Source organism: Apteryx rowi, unplaced genomic scaffold, assembly GCF_003343035.1.
Source record: "Apteryx rowi isolate R43461 unplaced genomic scaffold, aptRow1 scaffold_180, whole genome shotgun sequence".
Lineage (NCBI taxonomy): Eukaryota > Metazoa > Chordata > Aves > Apterygiformes > Apterygidae > Apteryx > Apteryx rowi.
In genome coordinates this window covers 954,135-970,466 of record NW_020448086.1, presented here as the reverse complement: position 1 = coordinate 970,466, position 16,332 = coordinate 954,135, and the positions used below count along the sequence as shown (strand labels likewise).

General features: G+C 37.2%; 2 protein-coding genes across 11 annotated transcripts in view; one reads left to right on the top strand and one right to left on the bottom strand.

The window, feature by feature from the left end:
* METTL8 (methyltransferase like 8) overlaps positions 1 to 7,656 on the bottom strand; it is a 28,889-nt gene extending 21,233 nt beyond the window's left edge. For all 10 annotated transcript variants that reach the window (XM_026061404.1, XM_026061406.1, XM_026061405.1 and 7 more), the window contains exons 1-2: positions 7,372 to 7,656; positions 6,657 to 6,771 (exon numbers count right to left, since the gene is read on the bottom strand). In XM_026061404.1, coding sequence (XP_025917189.1) covers positions 6,657 to 6,661 — 5 coding nt within the window. In that variant the 5' untranslated portion in view covers positions 6,662 to 6,771; positions 7,372 to 7,656. The remainder of the gene's footprint in view (positions 1 to 6,656; positions 6,772 to 7,371) is intronic.
* A 361-nt stretch (positions 7,657 to 8,017) lies between these two features.
* The window catches only part of DCAF17 (DDB1 and CUL4 associated factor 17), a 30,095-nt gene continuing 21,780 nt past the window's right edge, over positions 8,018 to 16,332 (top strand). The window contains exons 1-6 of the mRNA XM_026061388.1: positions 8,018 to 8,299; positions 9,513 to 9,616; positions 10,855 to 10,945; positions 12,650 to 12,789; positions 13,941 to 14,019; positions 14,197 to 14,286. Of these exons, the coding sequence (XP_025917173.1) occupies positions 8,153 to 8,299; positions 9,513 to 9,616; positions 10,855 to 10,945; positions 12,650 to 12,789; positions 13,941 to 14,019; positions 14,197 to 14,286 (651 nt within the window). The 5' untranslated portion in view covers positions 8,018 to 8,152. The remainder of the gene's footprint in view (positions 8,300 to 9,512; positions 9,617 to 10,854; positions 10,946 to 12,649; positions 12,790 to 13,940; positions 14,020 to 14,196; positions 14,287 to 16,332) is intronic.

The following is a 16,332-nucleotide window of genomic DNA, read 5'->3' as shown; positions in this document are numbered from 1 at the left end:
CTTGTTCTAGTGGGAACATGTGTCATTGGACTTGACATTTTTCACCCCACTCACTAGGTTACAGTCTTCAAAAGATTTAATTCTGAAGCTGTGACTGTGGTTTTACGCTTTCATATAGGAAATTAAAGATCAAAAAAAGCATTTGTAAACATTATGCATGACAAACCATTCCAAAATTTCTACTGAGTATTGTCGTAATCCCTGTTCAATGCCTCCTTTGAAATGAATGGTTCAAAATGTTAAATTCATATTCACAAGAATTACAAAGTGCTTGAGATTTTTCTATTACATGTATAATTCTTTCTTACATTGCTGTATTTTATTTTATTTGGAGTCTCTTCATACAGTATTAATAATGAACGATAACAAGTGTGTGTATCTAGTAGGGCATTTTGTCTTGTAGGCTTTTTGGCATATTCTCGTTAATGTAGGCTTTCTAGGAGATGAGTAAAATAAAATACTCCACCTACTACTTTTACCCTGATGTGCCTTTGTTCTTTTTTCCTCCAAGAGCTCTGCATAAGATTTTAAAAAGGGGGGGGGGGGAAGAGAGTACTAAAAATCATTTTGAGTGCTTCTTCTGTATAAAGCATGCATACAAATATAATGTACTGGAAATACAAAATATAGTTACAAAGAAACAGGCACAGTTTAAATACAGACATTATTAAAAAACATTCTGTGCAAATTGGCTACAAAATGAAGATTTTTATCTTGAGGAAAATAGTACTATTTGATCACAAGTCTTGTACTGTGAATAAAAAAGATTAATCTGTACACATCAATACAAAACCTGGCAAAGGAATCACTTCAATTAACTGAACAATTCCTCATTTAAGGTGTACTTTTGAATGAGTCATGTTTTTTAAAAGGCCATTGTTTATTCATTTTAAGCCCACAAAAAAAGAGAAAGAGATAAAAAAAAATAACTTTTCTCTCTATTTGTCAAAGATTAAATAAAATGTGTTTTGCCTTTTGGCTGTCAATGCCAAATATAAACCCTGTTACATTTTGGCTGCTGGGACTGCATCGTATTACCAGGGCATGGGACTTCACATTATAGTGAAAATTTAGTCCTATTAAAAAAAATTAAAACCACTTCTAATTTTAATGAGCTTATTATGGCTCTTTCTTTTTTATGTGGTTGAACAACTAAAATAATACCAGTTTACACGTAAATTACTTATATTATTACAAACCATCTGTGCTCTCTTTCTGAAAATATTCATGCATTATTATTCATAAAATAATGCATAATTATTAGTGTATATGGAATACTATAAAGTAATAGCTATGAGGCATAAAAATTAATACACCTAGGTAATTTCTGCAAGATGTAAGATTTACATAAAGGCAAAATGAACATTCTCAAACACAAAAACAAATAAAAAACAGAAAACACAAAAACCATCATCAAAAATTATTATTAAATTATAGAAATGCCTGGATAAAAAAATCCATGATTACACTGCAAACTGTTTACAAATCCACTTCCTCCTTTAATCACTCAAAAAGACCTGAGTTAAGATCCTGCATTTTCTGTGCCAGCATTGATATTCAACATAAAATACAATGATTCAGCTGCTAGGCTAGTCACATAATTTCGCTTGGCTTTCTAAATATCTCAGTAAGAACATAAAAAGATGCACAGATGGGAAATATAGTCAGATGACTAAAATGATCYGGCATCAGTAAGAATCCAAAGATGGAGCTCTTTCTGACAATATGACCCCTTCAATAATAATTGCACAAGTTTAGTTGATAAAACCTGACACATCAAGATAATGCAAGGATAGTGGGGTGGGTAGGAGAGTTAAGTTTATTGTTGCATCCAGCGCTTATCGTGAGGGATCTCCTTGAAGACCTGCACGCATCCTGAGAGCCAGAGAGATCCACAGATCATGAGATTAATGGGCAATCTGGCTACTAAAAGTTCCAAAAGCACCTAAGTGACTTGGAAGCCTAAATTACATTTTCAGAAGTGAGTCATTGCTCCCTAATTAATTTTGTTAATGAAACAAGTAACCACCCTTTCTCTTTGTCAGATTACATGATCATACCTTGAAGCAATGACAACAAGGAATATTGTTGCCTGAAAGAATTATTCCCTTCTTTGAAGTCATAGCCAGGAAAGCAAGGTGGCTTTAAGTTTGATTATTAATTATAACAATCCAACCTTCACCTTTAAAGAAATTATCATGAAACTGAATTACATTAAAAATTCCTTCAGTTTGTAAAAGCATAACTATTTTTCAGAAAAAAAAAAAAGAGAGAGAGAAACAACCCACTCACTAGCCATGCTCAAAAGTAAAACGGAAGTTTTTTTTCCCCTGGGGAGCACTGCATTTTAGCCTTTTGAATTTTGTCATTTTTACAAACACAGATCACATCCTCGCTTTAGTTGAGAATCTGATAGAAAACAACCTTTAAAAAAAAATCTCCCCTCTCCTATCAATCTAACTCAGCACCATTAGTACAGTTTTGTGATGGTGGACACACAAAGGAAGGTATACATGTTAACTACCAGCCAGATCTGAAATAATACTGTTTTAACTGATGTCAGCATTGAAACCTTTGAGGGATCATCTCCACAGAGAAAAAACTAGAGATGCAGGAGAAAAAGAACTGTTCTAATCTTGTTTTTAAACAGTAAATTATGCACCAAAACATACTGTAAACCACTTCACTGCTGAGTAAAAATGCTTGAGAAGTATCAGTTCTGAAACAGATGTCAGAAAAAAAATTCATTTTTGTCTGAGAATCTAGTTCCAGTAAACTTACTGGGTGAAAACATTTGGACATTTGATGGACTACAAAGCTAACAACTCCTTCCATCTGCAGCCATTAAGTCTAACTCTAAGAGTTGCTGTTATAAAAAGAAAAATTAGACTATATTAGGAATAATATGTGCTGTTTATGTTACATTTCTAGACAGAGAAATATTCTGAAAACAATGAACTTCATGCAATTAATTCCTCTGCTTGGCACTAAGAAGCTTATCTACACAACATTTGCCAGTTAATCTCCAACACTCTCCTGTAAAGCATATATTGACTGCTTTTATTACCTTTGAATACTACCAAAGCTCAGAACGCCTTAGTTACAAAAAACAGATGCAAGTGGTAAAAGAGCAATCATGAACACAAAGTGAAAAAATACCTTAAGAAAATGATAACACAGAAGAGATGATTATGAATTATCAGTGTATATTTTTAAAATACACATATGCTAATATTTGAGATCTGGACATAATCCAAAAACAGCCCAAATCAAGTGAAAAAATGATATAGTGGACTTACTGTCAAACAGACTTATTTATGCCTTGTGAAGTACAGAGAAGAATACAAGCCCTTTCTGGGCTTCTTCCATAGGACAGACAACTGAGAGAAGTCTTTAAATACTTTAGAAAATAAAGATGAAGATTTTTCCACAGAACTGATATATTATACAGCTGGGTAATAGTAAAGAAAATCAAGTAAAGAAACTAGAAAATAAAACAGAGGATCTGGAATAAAATCAAGGGCTTTGCATCTTATGCAATAAAGTAACATAGGAATTTGGAAGAGGGAAGTGGAAATGGTGGAAAACCACATGAGAGGAAGCATATGAACTCCGGGAAACTTTAGAGGCAAGATGGAAGCAGACTAAAAGGAGCTTGGGAGGAAAGTCTTCTTTGAGAAGACCTAACATAACATTTACTAATACAACTGTTTTTCTGCTATTTCTGGAAAAGGCCACAGCTTTAAAAAAAAAAAAAAAGGGCATTATTACAAAAAGACAAACTGAAGGCTTAAAATGCTATTATGCTTTGCAAAGTGACTAAACGCCCTCTTGGGGCTTCATGATTAGTCTTTCAATTATGTTGTTTCAAATGTGCACAATTTTTTTGAAGTATAAGCTATTTCACTTTTCAAACCCAGCAAATCTAAAACCCAAAACTGTTTTTCCTTCTCATGCATCATCACTGCGAATGATGTAGGCCTTCTTGTGGGCACACAATTACCTTAGTAAAACTTAACTACACAGCTCTGACTACCAAGGGAGAAAGAAAAACAAAACAAAAAATACATATATTTTGATGAATAAGGGCAAACAGAGTATTTTATTATTCTGACTCCTGTAGAGGGAATACAGTTAACATCAGTTAAAAAGCAACATTTTTTTTAATATAAAAGCAACAAATATGATTCTAAACTCATACAGAAACGCTGAGTAAGAACACTTTGTTCTTACACCACTTTTCATGTGGCCCATTAAAAAAGCTCCAGGAGAGAGGAAATATTTTATACGAGGGGAGAAGATTTTGTATTCTCTTGGCCGTACCTTTCAAACCAAGAAGTACTGGAAGTAAGGAAATAAATCCTATAAAACAGCCCATTTACTGAAAACATCTACTGGAATTATACACGCAGAAGATCAGTAGCTGAACTTGAAGAAACATTATTTGGGACAACATAATGTACTATATAATCACTTCTCAAAGTAAGAAAGCAAACAGAATGCTACTATGGACAATTATTACTATTTATTTTCCTAATTTTGTATTCATGGAGAATTGTTTCTCCCAATACCCCTGTTATGCTCCTATATAAATCATTTTTGCAATATCTTATAAAACCACAAATTTTAAAAATAAAATAATAAAAATCCACTTTAGTTTTTTAAGAAGCAATCACTACATCATTCCTACAAAAAGGGGAAAACATGTTCTTCCATGAGATTACCAAATGCAATATTAATTCACATTGGCATATGTATCTATTTATCTGGGAAGACAGTAGGAGCAAGGAAGCTTTCTGCCCAGTACTGAGGGAATGAACTATACTAGCTAATGTTCTTAAACTAATGTAAAAATAGTTTAAAAAAAAAATGCAACTAAAGAGAAAATAATGACAGCTGCAAGATCAAAAAGACATGAATGGCTAAAAAGGAAGGAAGGAACAGGTACCTCAGAAATAAAGTTATATTTTATTTACTGAATCTTTAATCAATTAATATAAGTGCCATAAGCTTGAAGCAACTAACAAAAGCATTTCATTTAAATCAATTTTATGGATAAAATTGTGCAGTTCAGTTGCTATAAGTGACTAATATAATTTGTTTCATCCTAAACTAACCTGAACTCCTATTTCTTTTTTCACTTACAAAAAGAGCTCATAAAACATTCTGACAGAAGCTTTTCAGAAAATGCTGATTCAATAAAATCAAAACGTTTTTCAGAAATGTACTGATTTTGTTGACACTTTATTATAATGGAACACTTTTATTATTTCTTTGAATGTTGAAAGACTTTGTTTTGACTAGGTGAAATGTTTTGCTGATATTGTGTCATTTCAATTTATAGAGATGTTTTGACTTTACTATCAAAGAGTATTTTTATTTTATAATGAAGTTTCAGCACAGTATTTTAACCAAATTCAAAACATTTCAATTTGTGAAAAATATCATGATTTCAACTTTCATTCCAACTGAAGTTAAAACCATATTTTGATAGCCTAGAATCTTTCTTGGAATGGAATTTCCACTTTTGTTCTGGATCTATTTGTAATAGCATTCTCAGTGTTAATTGCTCTACTATTTAGTGTTTGTATCACCTACTAATGGTACATTCAGAAACTGCAATTATAAATGTTATGACTAAAAGAATCTGAAAATAGAAATTAGGAAGATACTGGTCGCCTTGTACAAAATTCTTAAATACGGCACATTAATGTGAAGAGGGAAATTCTCAGATAATGCTTTAGGTCACAATCCTGCAAACATCTACGCATTTGTTTAACTTTACAGACAAAGTGTCTCCTTACATAGCAATGAGCATTTGACATATAAAATTTAAATACATAAATATTCTGCCCAACCTGCCCAAAGTAAAAGGAATTCTTAACTCTTTCCCCCCATTTTTCTATTTTTCTCCTTTTTTCCCATGAGGCAATTCACCTCCCTTTCAGTTATTTATACAGCAGAACATAACACGGAACTGACTCAACAAAATAATCTGTTTGCCAGTTCAGCATCAAGAGGAAGTCATCAATGATAAACACAGCTCAGGAATGAGGTTTCTTAGTTAACCTGTGCACCCTCTACTGGCTGGTGCTATGGCAGAAAAAAAATGTTGAATTTATGTATATACACTGTGAAGATAAGTTTAAATCTTCAAATAGATCTTTCAGTCACTGAAATTGTAGAAATTACTGTTGAAAAGCAAAGTACTGAACGTATAACTGTATCAACTAACAGAAGATGATTTGTCTTAAATAAAACACATTTTTTCTATTGTTAAAAGATGCTTAGGACAGAGATATCAACATGAATTTTACAATGGCCATAATTTACACTGAAGAACCTCAGTAATTTACATCTCTGCAAGACTCTGGAAGTCTAAATGGACTTTGCTTAGGTACAACCTGTCTCAGGTCCAGGTCACTCCCAATGTTGCAGATCCACCCTTGAGCATACCATCAGTAACCTGCTCTTTAACAGAATAATTGCAACCACCACCTTTGCATTTAGCTCTCTTCTTTGAAATAATTGCACAGCATCAGGACATCACAATTTAGGACTCTCTATTTTGTTATAGTATCAACTAAGACCACAGATTCCACTCAGGGATCTACAAGAACAGTCATGGAACATAGTATCAGCAGCTCCCACATTACCCCATTTGAGAGCCTTGCCACTGGCAGGGAAGGCGGGTCAGTTTTTTGCATTCAGTGTTCAGTTTCTCTGCTGGCAAGTGCTGTCAACGATGGTGACAACTTTTGTGATGTAGCTCTAAAAATAAAAAAACAAAGTATCATGCACCTCAAGAAATTGCTGTTGAGACCTTGAACCTGAAGAGACCTAAATAATTTTAAATAAGTTATTTAAAATCCCACGCACAAGTCCATATATATTCAGTCTAACCCAACAGTATCCAGAATCACTACTGGTTGATGCCACAATTGTACGGCTGAACATCATTTGTAACTTAAAATTCAGGTTTTTACACAGAAGAATCATCCGTGGAGAAACAAAACAACTTTCTGGCATACAGTACTATCCCCATCCTCCCCCAAAACCCAGAGAAACCACCACAGTCTCTGACTGACTCCCCGGGAAGGCCCCAGCGGCCCGGGGGGTCCCAACGGCCGCCCCGCGCCGCGCCCGACCCAACGGCCGCCCCTCGGCATCGCGGGAGGCCGCTATGCCACACCGGGAAAGCTTCAAATCCCCTCGCGCAGCTGGGAAGCACTTTACTTTTCATCAGAAAAAAAACGAAAACAAACGAGGAATTAAATTAGCTTTTTTTTTTTTTTAACTAAGCTATCTCTAACAACTAGTAGTTGATAACTTCCCTGCTGTTACAAAATAAACCGAAGGTAAAATACTTACATCTAAGTTTCATATGCCAACGCGCGCTGTATTTCTTCAGCCCTTCCCTCAGCGCAGTCAGCAGAGGCGGCACGGCCGCAGGTGAGCCCGCCGCCGCGGGGACGGTGGGGGCAGCCCCGCGGGCGCTCTCACACACCTCACGCAGCGGAGCCCTCCTCTCGACCCGGCCGCCTCGTTACGGCGTTTCGCTACCAACCAAACCGTAAGAAAACCGTACGCAGTCGAGCCCACCCGCTTGCCTCCCACGCCGCGGACTCGCTGGCAGCCATGCGGCCGCGGCGCCGCCCCCGCCGCGGCCCAGCCCCCCGGGGCGGAGCGGGGCGGGAGACGTAGTCCGGGCGCGCCGGGAAAACTACCGTACCCGGCGGGCCGCGGAGCGGGGCGGGAGACGTAGTCCGGGCGCGCCGGGAAAACTACCGTACCCGGCGGGCCGCGGCGTGCTCGCTGCGGCGTGTGCAGTAAATCGCGGCCGTTGGGGGCCCTGCTCGGCCTTTCGCAGAGGCGCGGCGGGGCGCCCCGGCCCGGCCCCAGCGCGGGAGCCCCCGGTGTCCGCGGGCGGCGCCGCGCCCTCAGGAGGTGTCGGCGGGGGCGGGGGTGGGGGCGGGACGCTCACGTGTTTGCCCCGCTGGCTTTGCGGCGGGCCGGGTTCGGGCGTGAGAGCGCGCAGGGGCCGGCGGAGGCTCTGCCTGTGTGGCGGTGCGTCTCTCCCGCGGCAGCCGGCGGCTCCGGGCGAGCCCGAAATGCGCCGGGCCCCCGGGGGCGCTTTCCTGCGGAGCCAGGCATGTGCCCCGCGGCGGCCGGCGGCAGCGCGCCGCGGGCTCGCAACGTCTGCCGCCTCCTCAGCAGGAGGGCTCACGGATTTTACGCGAAAGATGCTGGTGTCGCCCACCGAGCAAACATGGGGCTCCTCAGAAAGATAATATGCCAGGTAATAGCGGCTGATGTTTCCCTGCGCTGACCGAGCCACTGTCTGTGCTGTCGGTCCGGACACCCAGAGCTGCCGTCCGCAGTGTAGGCGGCCTGGGAATCCCTGGGCCGCGCTGGCTGAGGGCAGTTTCAGAGCAAAGAGCTAGAACTTTGCTGAAGAARGTTAGAAGCGGTTACATTTATTTCATGAAACTCAGGCCCAGAAATGTGGAGTACTACACAGGAGAAACACAAGAAGCATTTATAAATCTAACATTCACGTTAGAAATAGTCTTTTTTTGAGATTTTATATCACTTGTACTTTCTCCCCTAAGATGGTTTAATATTTAATATTAAATTCATATTTCTGACGGGGAGCATCCATATTAAACCTGGATGAAGTTCAGTGCACTTCTCACAACAAAGTAAGGTAATTAGCAAGTGTCTTAAGATAAACATACCCCTAACATGACAGTGAAGTTTGTTACATACAAATTGAAACTAAACCAACTATAAACTTAAGTGAACTGCATTTTGTATCCAAATGATTACTGCTCCCAAGCAGTAATTGATAGAAGTGCATTGAAAGTGAACATGCAGAAGTAAATTAAAGATAGTAATTGCATTATATCTGAAAACATGTTTATTACAAGTCAGCTGAAGTGTGAGGCCTGCTTACACAACTAGATCTGCGTGCATGCACAGGCTTATTGAAATAAAACTGTCTGATTCTGACTTACACAAATAACTTTTTTTCTAGGATTGGAACCTTTGTTGTTGGTGCAGAGGTCTTGATTTCTCTAATGAACACAAATAACTTTATCTTTGTGAGTAGTTTATTCCATTAACATTTCAGGACCTTCTTGCAAATAACTCTGTAAACACCCTTTTTACCTTTCACACAAAACACCAACAGCAGAATGGGGCCAAGTGTTCAGTAACGTTAGTAAGTTGCATATATAAGAGAATTATGAGTATTTTTATGTGATGGAGAATTTTGTCCTTTATTTTAAAAGTTGCCATTAAAATTCAGTTATCAGCACTAATTTTATTGCAGGTAAGTTAATGACAAAATGCTCTTTTAATTTTTTTTTTTTTTTTTTTAATTCCCTTATGTATTCAACAGCGTAAGTTCAACTAAAGTAAGTTATTCAGGTGCAGAAGCCAAGTGAAATATTTTCCAAAAGCATGGTTTGTTATAAAGCCTTCACTGTTACCGTCACTGTCTGTTTCAGGAAAGTACTAAATTCAAGAATGTTTGGACAACTCATTCTGCATCTCCTATTGCTTATGAAAGAGGAAGAATTTACTTTGACAATTACCGGTGCTGTATTAGCAGGTAATAAACTTGCAACTAAAAGTTACCTGGGCTTATAGTTTAACACTGAGATTCTAATCTAGACACGTGGCTAATTTTACTCATCCAAATAGCCCCTGTGAGTTGAGGTGAATTTACTCATGTGAACCAGAAAATAACCTGATGCATAGATCTATGTTAAATTACACACATGTAAACATACACATTATGTTAAATGACACAATGTGTTACAAAATCAGCCTATGTAGCAAGGTTGGTACATTGTCTATAAATCCTGTATTAAAGTAAATTATTGTTCACTTAAAGGTACAGTTTGCTGAGTACTTGCAGATGTTTGTTACTGTGTCTCATTGCAAATCAGTTCTCTGATGTGTTGCACTGCCCTGTTCCACAGACAGCCTCAGAGGCACAGCGTGGGGGGCAGCACAGGGCAGGGTCATGGATGGGAAGTCCTGCTCAAGCCAGTTCTTGTCCCTGTCTGTCTCTGGTGAGGCAAGAAGCGGGGACTGAGAGAACTGTGTTGCTGAATAAGTTGTGGTCAGAACTGTACTGAGACAATATAAGACAATATGAAAAAGACAAAATACTCCATCAGTGTAAACCACTGAGAGATAATTAAGTTAATTTAGATTTATGCAAGTGTTATCAAGAAGGATCAGGCCCAAAAGAAATGGTACAAAGCCAATAGTTTCTTATCACTTACAGCAGAGCTCTAAATCTATGTGAGGCTTACCCATACTTCATTCCTACGTTGTCTGAATGCTTTCCAGTACTGAGTTAACTTGTATAATATCTTCTAGGTTTATGTTTGTCTCATCTCCCTAAGGGAGAAACTGTGCACACTATGAAACTTTTATTCTACTAGTAATTTTTTAAAAATACCTGTACATGATGCCATGTTTTTATATTATGAAAGGCAACATTGGAGAAACTTGAGGGGAAGATTCCAGAATGATCTTGAAGTTCAGAAATATTTTTTTTTTATATACATATCACTAAAGTAAGAATGTTACTCTGAATTCTTTTAGTTAAAAAAAAAAACACAGAGAAGTTTAGCTTTTAAATATTACTTTATACTAACCTTTATTATGCTATATTTTGAGAGCAATTTTGAGTGATACTTACAAAAGTAAAAACAAGCTGTTTAGAGTTGTGACCTGCCTGAAGAGAAGACGAGATGTATAAAAGTGTATGAAATGACTTGTTGACAGAAAGTAGTTTATAAAGTAGACTAATGATTAGCAATCATTTTCCTCCAGCATTGCACAAGAGCCAAGAATACTTTACCAAAAGCCAAAGTCTCCTAAATCAGAAAAAATAGAAGATGCTTTATTATTGGAATGCCCACTGGTAAGATTACTTTTTACTAGAGAATTGTTCTGCAAATGCAAATTAGTGTCTTCCAGTAAAACAAATTTAGAATAGAGCATTCTCTCCCTATCAATTTAGTGGAGTTAGGTCATTTAAGGTTTGCAATATGTGCTTATTTATTTTGATTGACTATTTAGAAGTTTCTCAACAGCATATTTGAATGCTTTTACATGATGTTTTGTGGAAGATTTTAAAAACAGTGCCTTATGCTTGTGTAACTCAATTCTAATTCCTTACAACATAAATTCTGTTTTGTTCTTTTATTTGTTTTTGAATTAGCAAGAGCTATCACTGGGAGTTTTAGTTTTTACCAGACCTGTTGACATAAAAAAAGCAGTTAAACTACTTTATGAAGACCCATTGAAGCAACTCTGTGCAAAATCTGTTCTGCTGCTTCTAGCTAACAGATTATATCATTTCCCTTTCTTCTCTTATATTCATAGACAGCCATGGCTACAACACTGTTGCTGCAGTTTTTAGACAGAGGCTTGTTCTGCTTTGTCTCAAGCAAAGGTGAATTTTAGGAAAAGTTTAACAAAATTCATTTATCCATTTTCAGCTGAGTGGCATAGAGAGAAGAAGGAAAATTATTTTATCATTCATGGGATGTTCTGTTTGTTTGTTTTAATTCACCTAGGGAAATTCTAAACTATAATATTTTGCAATTGATAACACCCTGCTGGGATGTAGTCTGGAATATTTGAGGAAAGAAAAATAAAAAAATGCAAATGGGAAATCTATAGTAGGAAATCTATGTTGTTCTTTGTAGTGCCTATGATGCAGTAATATTGTGCAATTTCAGTATATTTAAGTCCAAGTTGGAAAAACTCTGTTCATCCCTGTTACAAGTTGGTTATCCATTTGACTTCAGTCTGACAATCTTTTTCCCATCCACAGATTTGGTTTTGATACATGTGATACCAAGCAACTAATTCTTCTAAGCCTAAGTCTTCATAGAATAAATTGTCCGGCATAGCTATTCTGAAATAACTAATAGTTCTAATACAGTTTGAATATTTCATAAGATCTTTTTGCATGCTCCTATGGCTACTTACATAGCTTAGTTTTAGAAACTTAACTTGAGTGCATAGGTTAAAAGGTTGGTCTCCTTAGACTCCGTATATAGACAAAACTCCAGAGCATGACTCAGAATGGGAGTCTAATTCCCCTTCTTGAGGAGTTTTCCTCACATGCACTATCAATGGAGCCTAGGAATATTAGTCCCATAGTTTAGGTGCCTAAAAATAAGCAATGGGAATACCATCCTCTGCAACTATTCTAGAATTCAATTTCGTTCCAGAACAAGCTGCCCAGCCTGGGCAGTTACTGTTGAGTGATTTATTCTGTGATACTTACATAGACAATTTTCTCATGAAGACTGATATCAGTTAGATCCATAAAGAGTTTTCCTTTCCTTGCATGAATAATTAAAAGTATATTTTAAAAGGTATCTTTTCTAAAAAACAGAACTGCCTTGCAAAAAGTGTGACAACAGATGTTTTGTGGTAGTCAGCTGATTATTTAGCACAGACATGAGCTTAGAGATCCCGATGTGATTAGCAGGCTGCTTTCCATCTTTAGTTTTTGAGAAATGTGTGTTCACTTTTGTTTTCTTGTTATTGTGTTAAAATGTTATGTATGGTCCTGGTATAAACTTTTTTCTGATAAACTTTTGTTATGTAGGGGGAGACACTACCAAGTCCATCAGACTATAAATCTTCCCTGGTAGTCTTAACAGCTCAGAACTGGCTTCTACGTCTTTCTGCTGATAGTGGAGAAATATTGGAAAAAATATACCTTGCCGGTTCCTGTTGCAAATTCAGGTATTAAACATTGACTTTATATAACTAACAATTATTAGTATCCTACTATAGGATGCTGGAGAAAGTAAATCTTATTTATTTTACAATATATTAAGCTATTCAATTTCTGTGCATTCAGAAAGTTTTATGTTGTTGATAATATATATTCTTTTGGAAGGGTAACATCTATATTATCTGACCAATGAACCAGAAAAATAAACCTTTATTGGTGGAAATTTGCCTCAAGTACAGGGCAGGAAAAGGGTGAAACCCCAAATTCCTCAGCAAGCTTCACTCTTTTTCACAGATTCTTCAGAGCAGCCAGTAATTGAATACTATGGAAATACATTACCTTCAGAACACTCCCTCCAGATCAAAGGAAGCTCAGTTTTTGGAGCAGTTAAAGAAAGCTCAAAACACTTTAGGTTCCCGTTCAGTACATATACTATGGCTGACTGCAGGTCTGTCAGTCTAGCCCCTTTCCCAGAGTACTGTTCCTGCACACTGTTTTCTTCAGAAGAATTTCAGCAGCTTAAGTATTATGGTCTCATATTTGCCATCAAGTTCCAGTAACCATCTGGAAAGCCACAAAAACTAGGCTACTATTGGCTTTCCTTTGACAGTTTTACAGCCTTTAATATTGCAGTAACAGCATACCGGGAGAGGACCTTTTAGAGCTGTAACGCAAACTTCATAAAACATAAGAAAAATATTGTTAACGGTTTAGAAGTAAGCAGTTTTTAACTTAGGAACATTCTTCTCCATAGGGTATCCATTTTGCTCTTTAAAAGCAGAGCAGTTACTGCTTCCGGTAAACTACATAGGGTTTTTTTTTCAGTTCTCAGAAGAAATGATCTCCTCTTAGGCTAAAAAAAAAAAACCCAGTGATTTATGAAAGCAAGGAAAAAAATTACAACAGCTAATATATTCACAAGTTTTCTCGCAATCATGTATGGAATAAGCCATTTCTGGTAATGTAGTTCCATTGCTTTTGCATAATTGCAAACACTGAACATCTTGGGCATTTCTCCCAAATCAGATACTGAATAGAGTTTGCCAGGACCCTGGGATCTGCCTAGTTCTAACAGATTATATTTTATGTGAAACACTGTGTTTATTAATAGATGATTTTACAGTGACTAAGATTTGGGCTTTCCTCTTATCACAAATAGGTACTTGAGCTGGGATACTCCTCAAGAGGTAATGGTTATAAAGTCAGCTCAGAATAAGCTCCCTGCAGCAGCACGGCAGGTAGGTTTGTTGAAAAAATCTGTTATTGTTAAATATTTACAAAATTAATCAAAAAAATTACAGGTATAGAGATATAGAGGTATATGCTTTGTTATTATGCTAGAAGATGAAGATAGTCTACCATTAATAAATGCCTAAAGTATAATAACTGTATTCAGTGTTGTTGTTCCTTCCCAGGCAGGCATCCAACAGTCTGTATTGTTCTATCTTGCTGTATTCCAAGTTTTACCTCTTTCATTTATTGGAATGCTAGAAATAAACAAAAAGGTAAGTTAATTCCTCTGTTAATCATGGTCTTTACTATATTGTATGTTGGGTATAGCTTAGGTGAGTGACCCAGTATTGCAGAGGTCATTCATAAGCTTAAAAAGGCATAGTGTCCTGAAACATTAATGAGCAGTAATGTTCTTTTTGCATCTGATGGGGACGAAAAAAGATTCTTAATTCAGATGGCCAAACCAGAAATTATATATGCGTTCTATTATTGGGTTGCTCCTTGACATGCAGAAGGACTTTAACTAGCCTTTACTTACAGGAATCCTAAGAATTAGGGAACTGTAAAAATTAGGGAACCATAAAGTTTGCAGATTTTTTTTTCCTCCTAAAGAAAGATAGATATGCTTCTGTATTTACTTCTAGTAATAGTCTATGAATTCTGTATACAGTGACAAATCATTGTATGGAAAAGCAAAATAAAAGGTAAATATGCATCTTGCTTTATCAATCAAGGGGAAACTTTCTACACCTTTCTAAGTTTGGTTTGTGACCTGTAAATAAGAGTATGTACATTAGGAGACCTCAAACCAGATGGCAAGTTTTAGTGTTCCAGTGAAAAAGCAAGTCTATTTTAAGGCAAGAGAGTTCTGGATGCAACTTATAAATGGAATAGTACAAACGTTCAGGTTCTGTCTGGGCTGGTGGCATCAAAGCTCTGTGAGCTACAGTCTCATTTGGGATCCAGAGATGTCGGCAGGTTTTTAGCTGGTGCTGGATTGGGTGGAGGCTGTAACTGAGAATGGACTGGCAAGTGAAGGACTGGGGCTACCCATTTTTCATTTGGGCCCATAAGAGTTTTGGCATCTTTGTATTGCTTTGTTTAAGATTATTATTTAGGATTGGAAAACAAAAATTTTACCAGTATCAAAGGTATTCTCAGTCTGATTAAGAGTGGAATGCCAAATTCATCATGGATGTAGTACAAGCAATGTATAAAAGTACATTTTCATTTGGGCTTATACTGATCACCAGAGTAACTGTTACTGTCTGCTGAGGGTACTCTCAAATCCCAAATTCCAAAATCTATTGTAATTTCAATTGTAATTGAGCTATGGCTAGGAGTAAGAAAGGATTCTGGAATAAAGAAGACCAACATTGGAACCAGTGGACCAGCTGGGGTGGGGACAAATTAGTTTCAGTTAAGGTCCCAGGCATGTATTTTCATATCAGGCCTGCACTGATCTTAGGGCTCTGGCCAATATTCCAATTAAATTGGAGTTCAATGCAGTTTACTTTCCAATTGAATAGGGTTAGATGTTGTCCTGGAGAACTTGGTCATTTATTTAAGAAAGAAAAAAAAAATTGAAATGGGGCTACCAGACTTAAGTATTGGACTTGGGCTACACTAGTTCTTAGTAATACTTTTGTTTTTTCCATACTTATTATTGAGCTCTGATTTATGTTAGCTCTGTGGTTAGGGTTAGAGTTCAGAATTGGAAAATGACAACATCCAAAGTCTTCATTTTGACTTGATAAGACTGTCAGACCAAGGACTGGGATGGGATCAGGTAAGGACTCGAGGTTACATTTGAATTTTGGTCCTACACAGGTCTATGCTGTCAAATGGATTTAGGGCAAATGTTCAGAATTGGGTAAATTCAGCCCCTGAGCTTACAAATTTCTTGAGAAGAGGCTGCATATATGGGTTATAGCAGCCAGATCTTCAATAGACATTTATATTTTGGGCTCACAATGATTACTGTACTGTGAACAGGGTTATGGTTAGAAATTTAGCGTGAAAATATCTTACTGAGACAGGACTGCTAGTTTAAGAAAAAGCCTGGCTACAGCTAAGATCTCAAATGTACATTTACGTTTTTGTCCTTAACCGTTACTGGGATATAACTGTTGACGTTCAAGTTAGGATTAGGTTTACCATTCAGGATTGCAGACTGCACCTATGCAACAGTTTTATTGAGAAGACGTACTATAAATACTAAACTGACACTAACTAAATTCTCAGGGGTAGAGTTTGAGATTAAAAGACTGTTAGCCATTGGGTTTGGAAGCTACCAGTATCTAAGCTAACAAATGTAC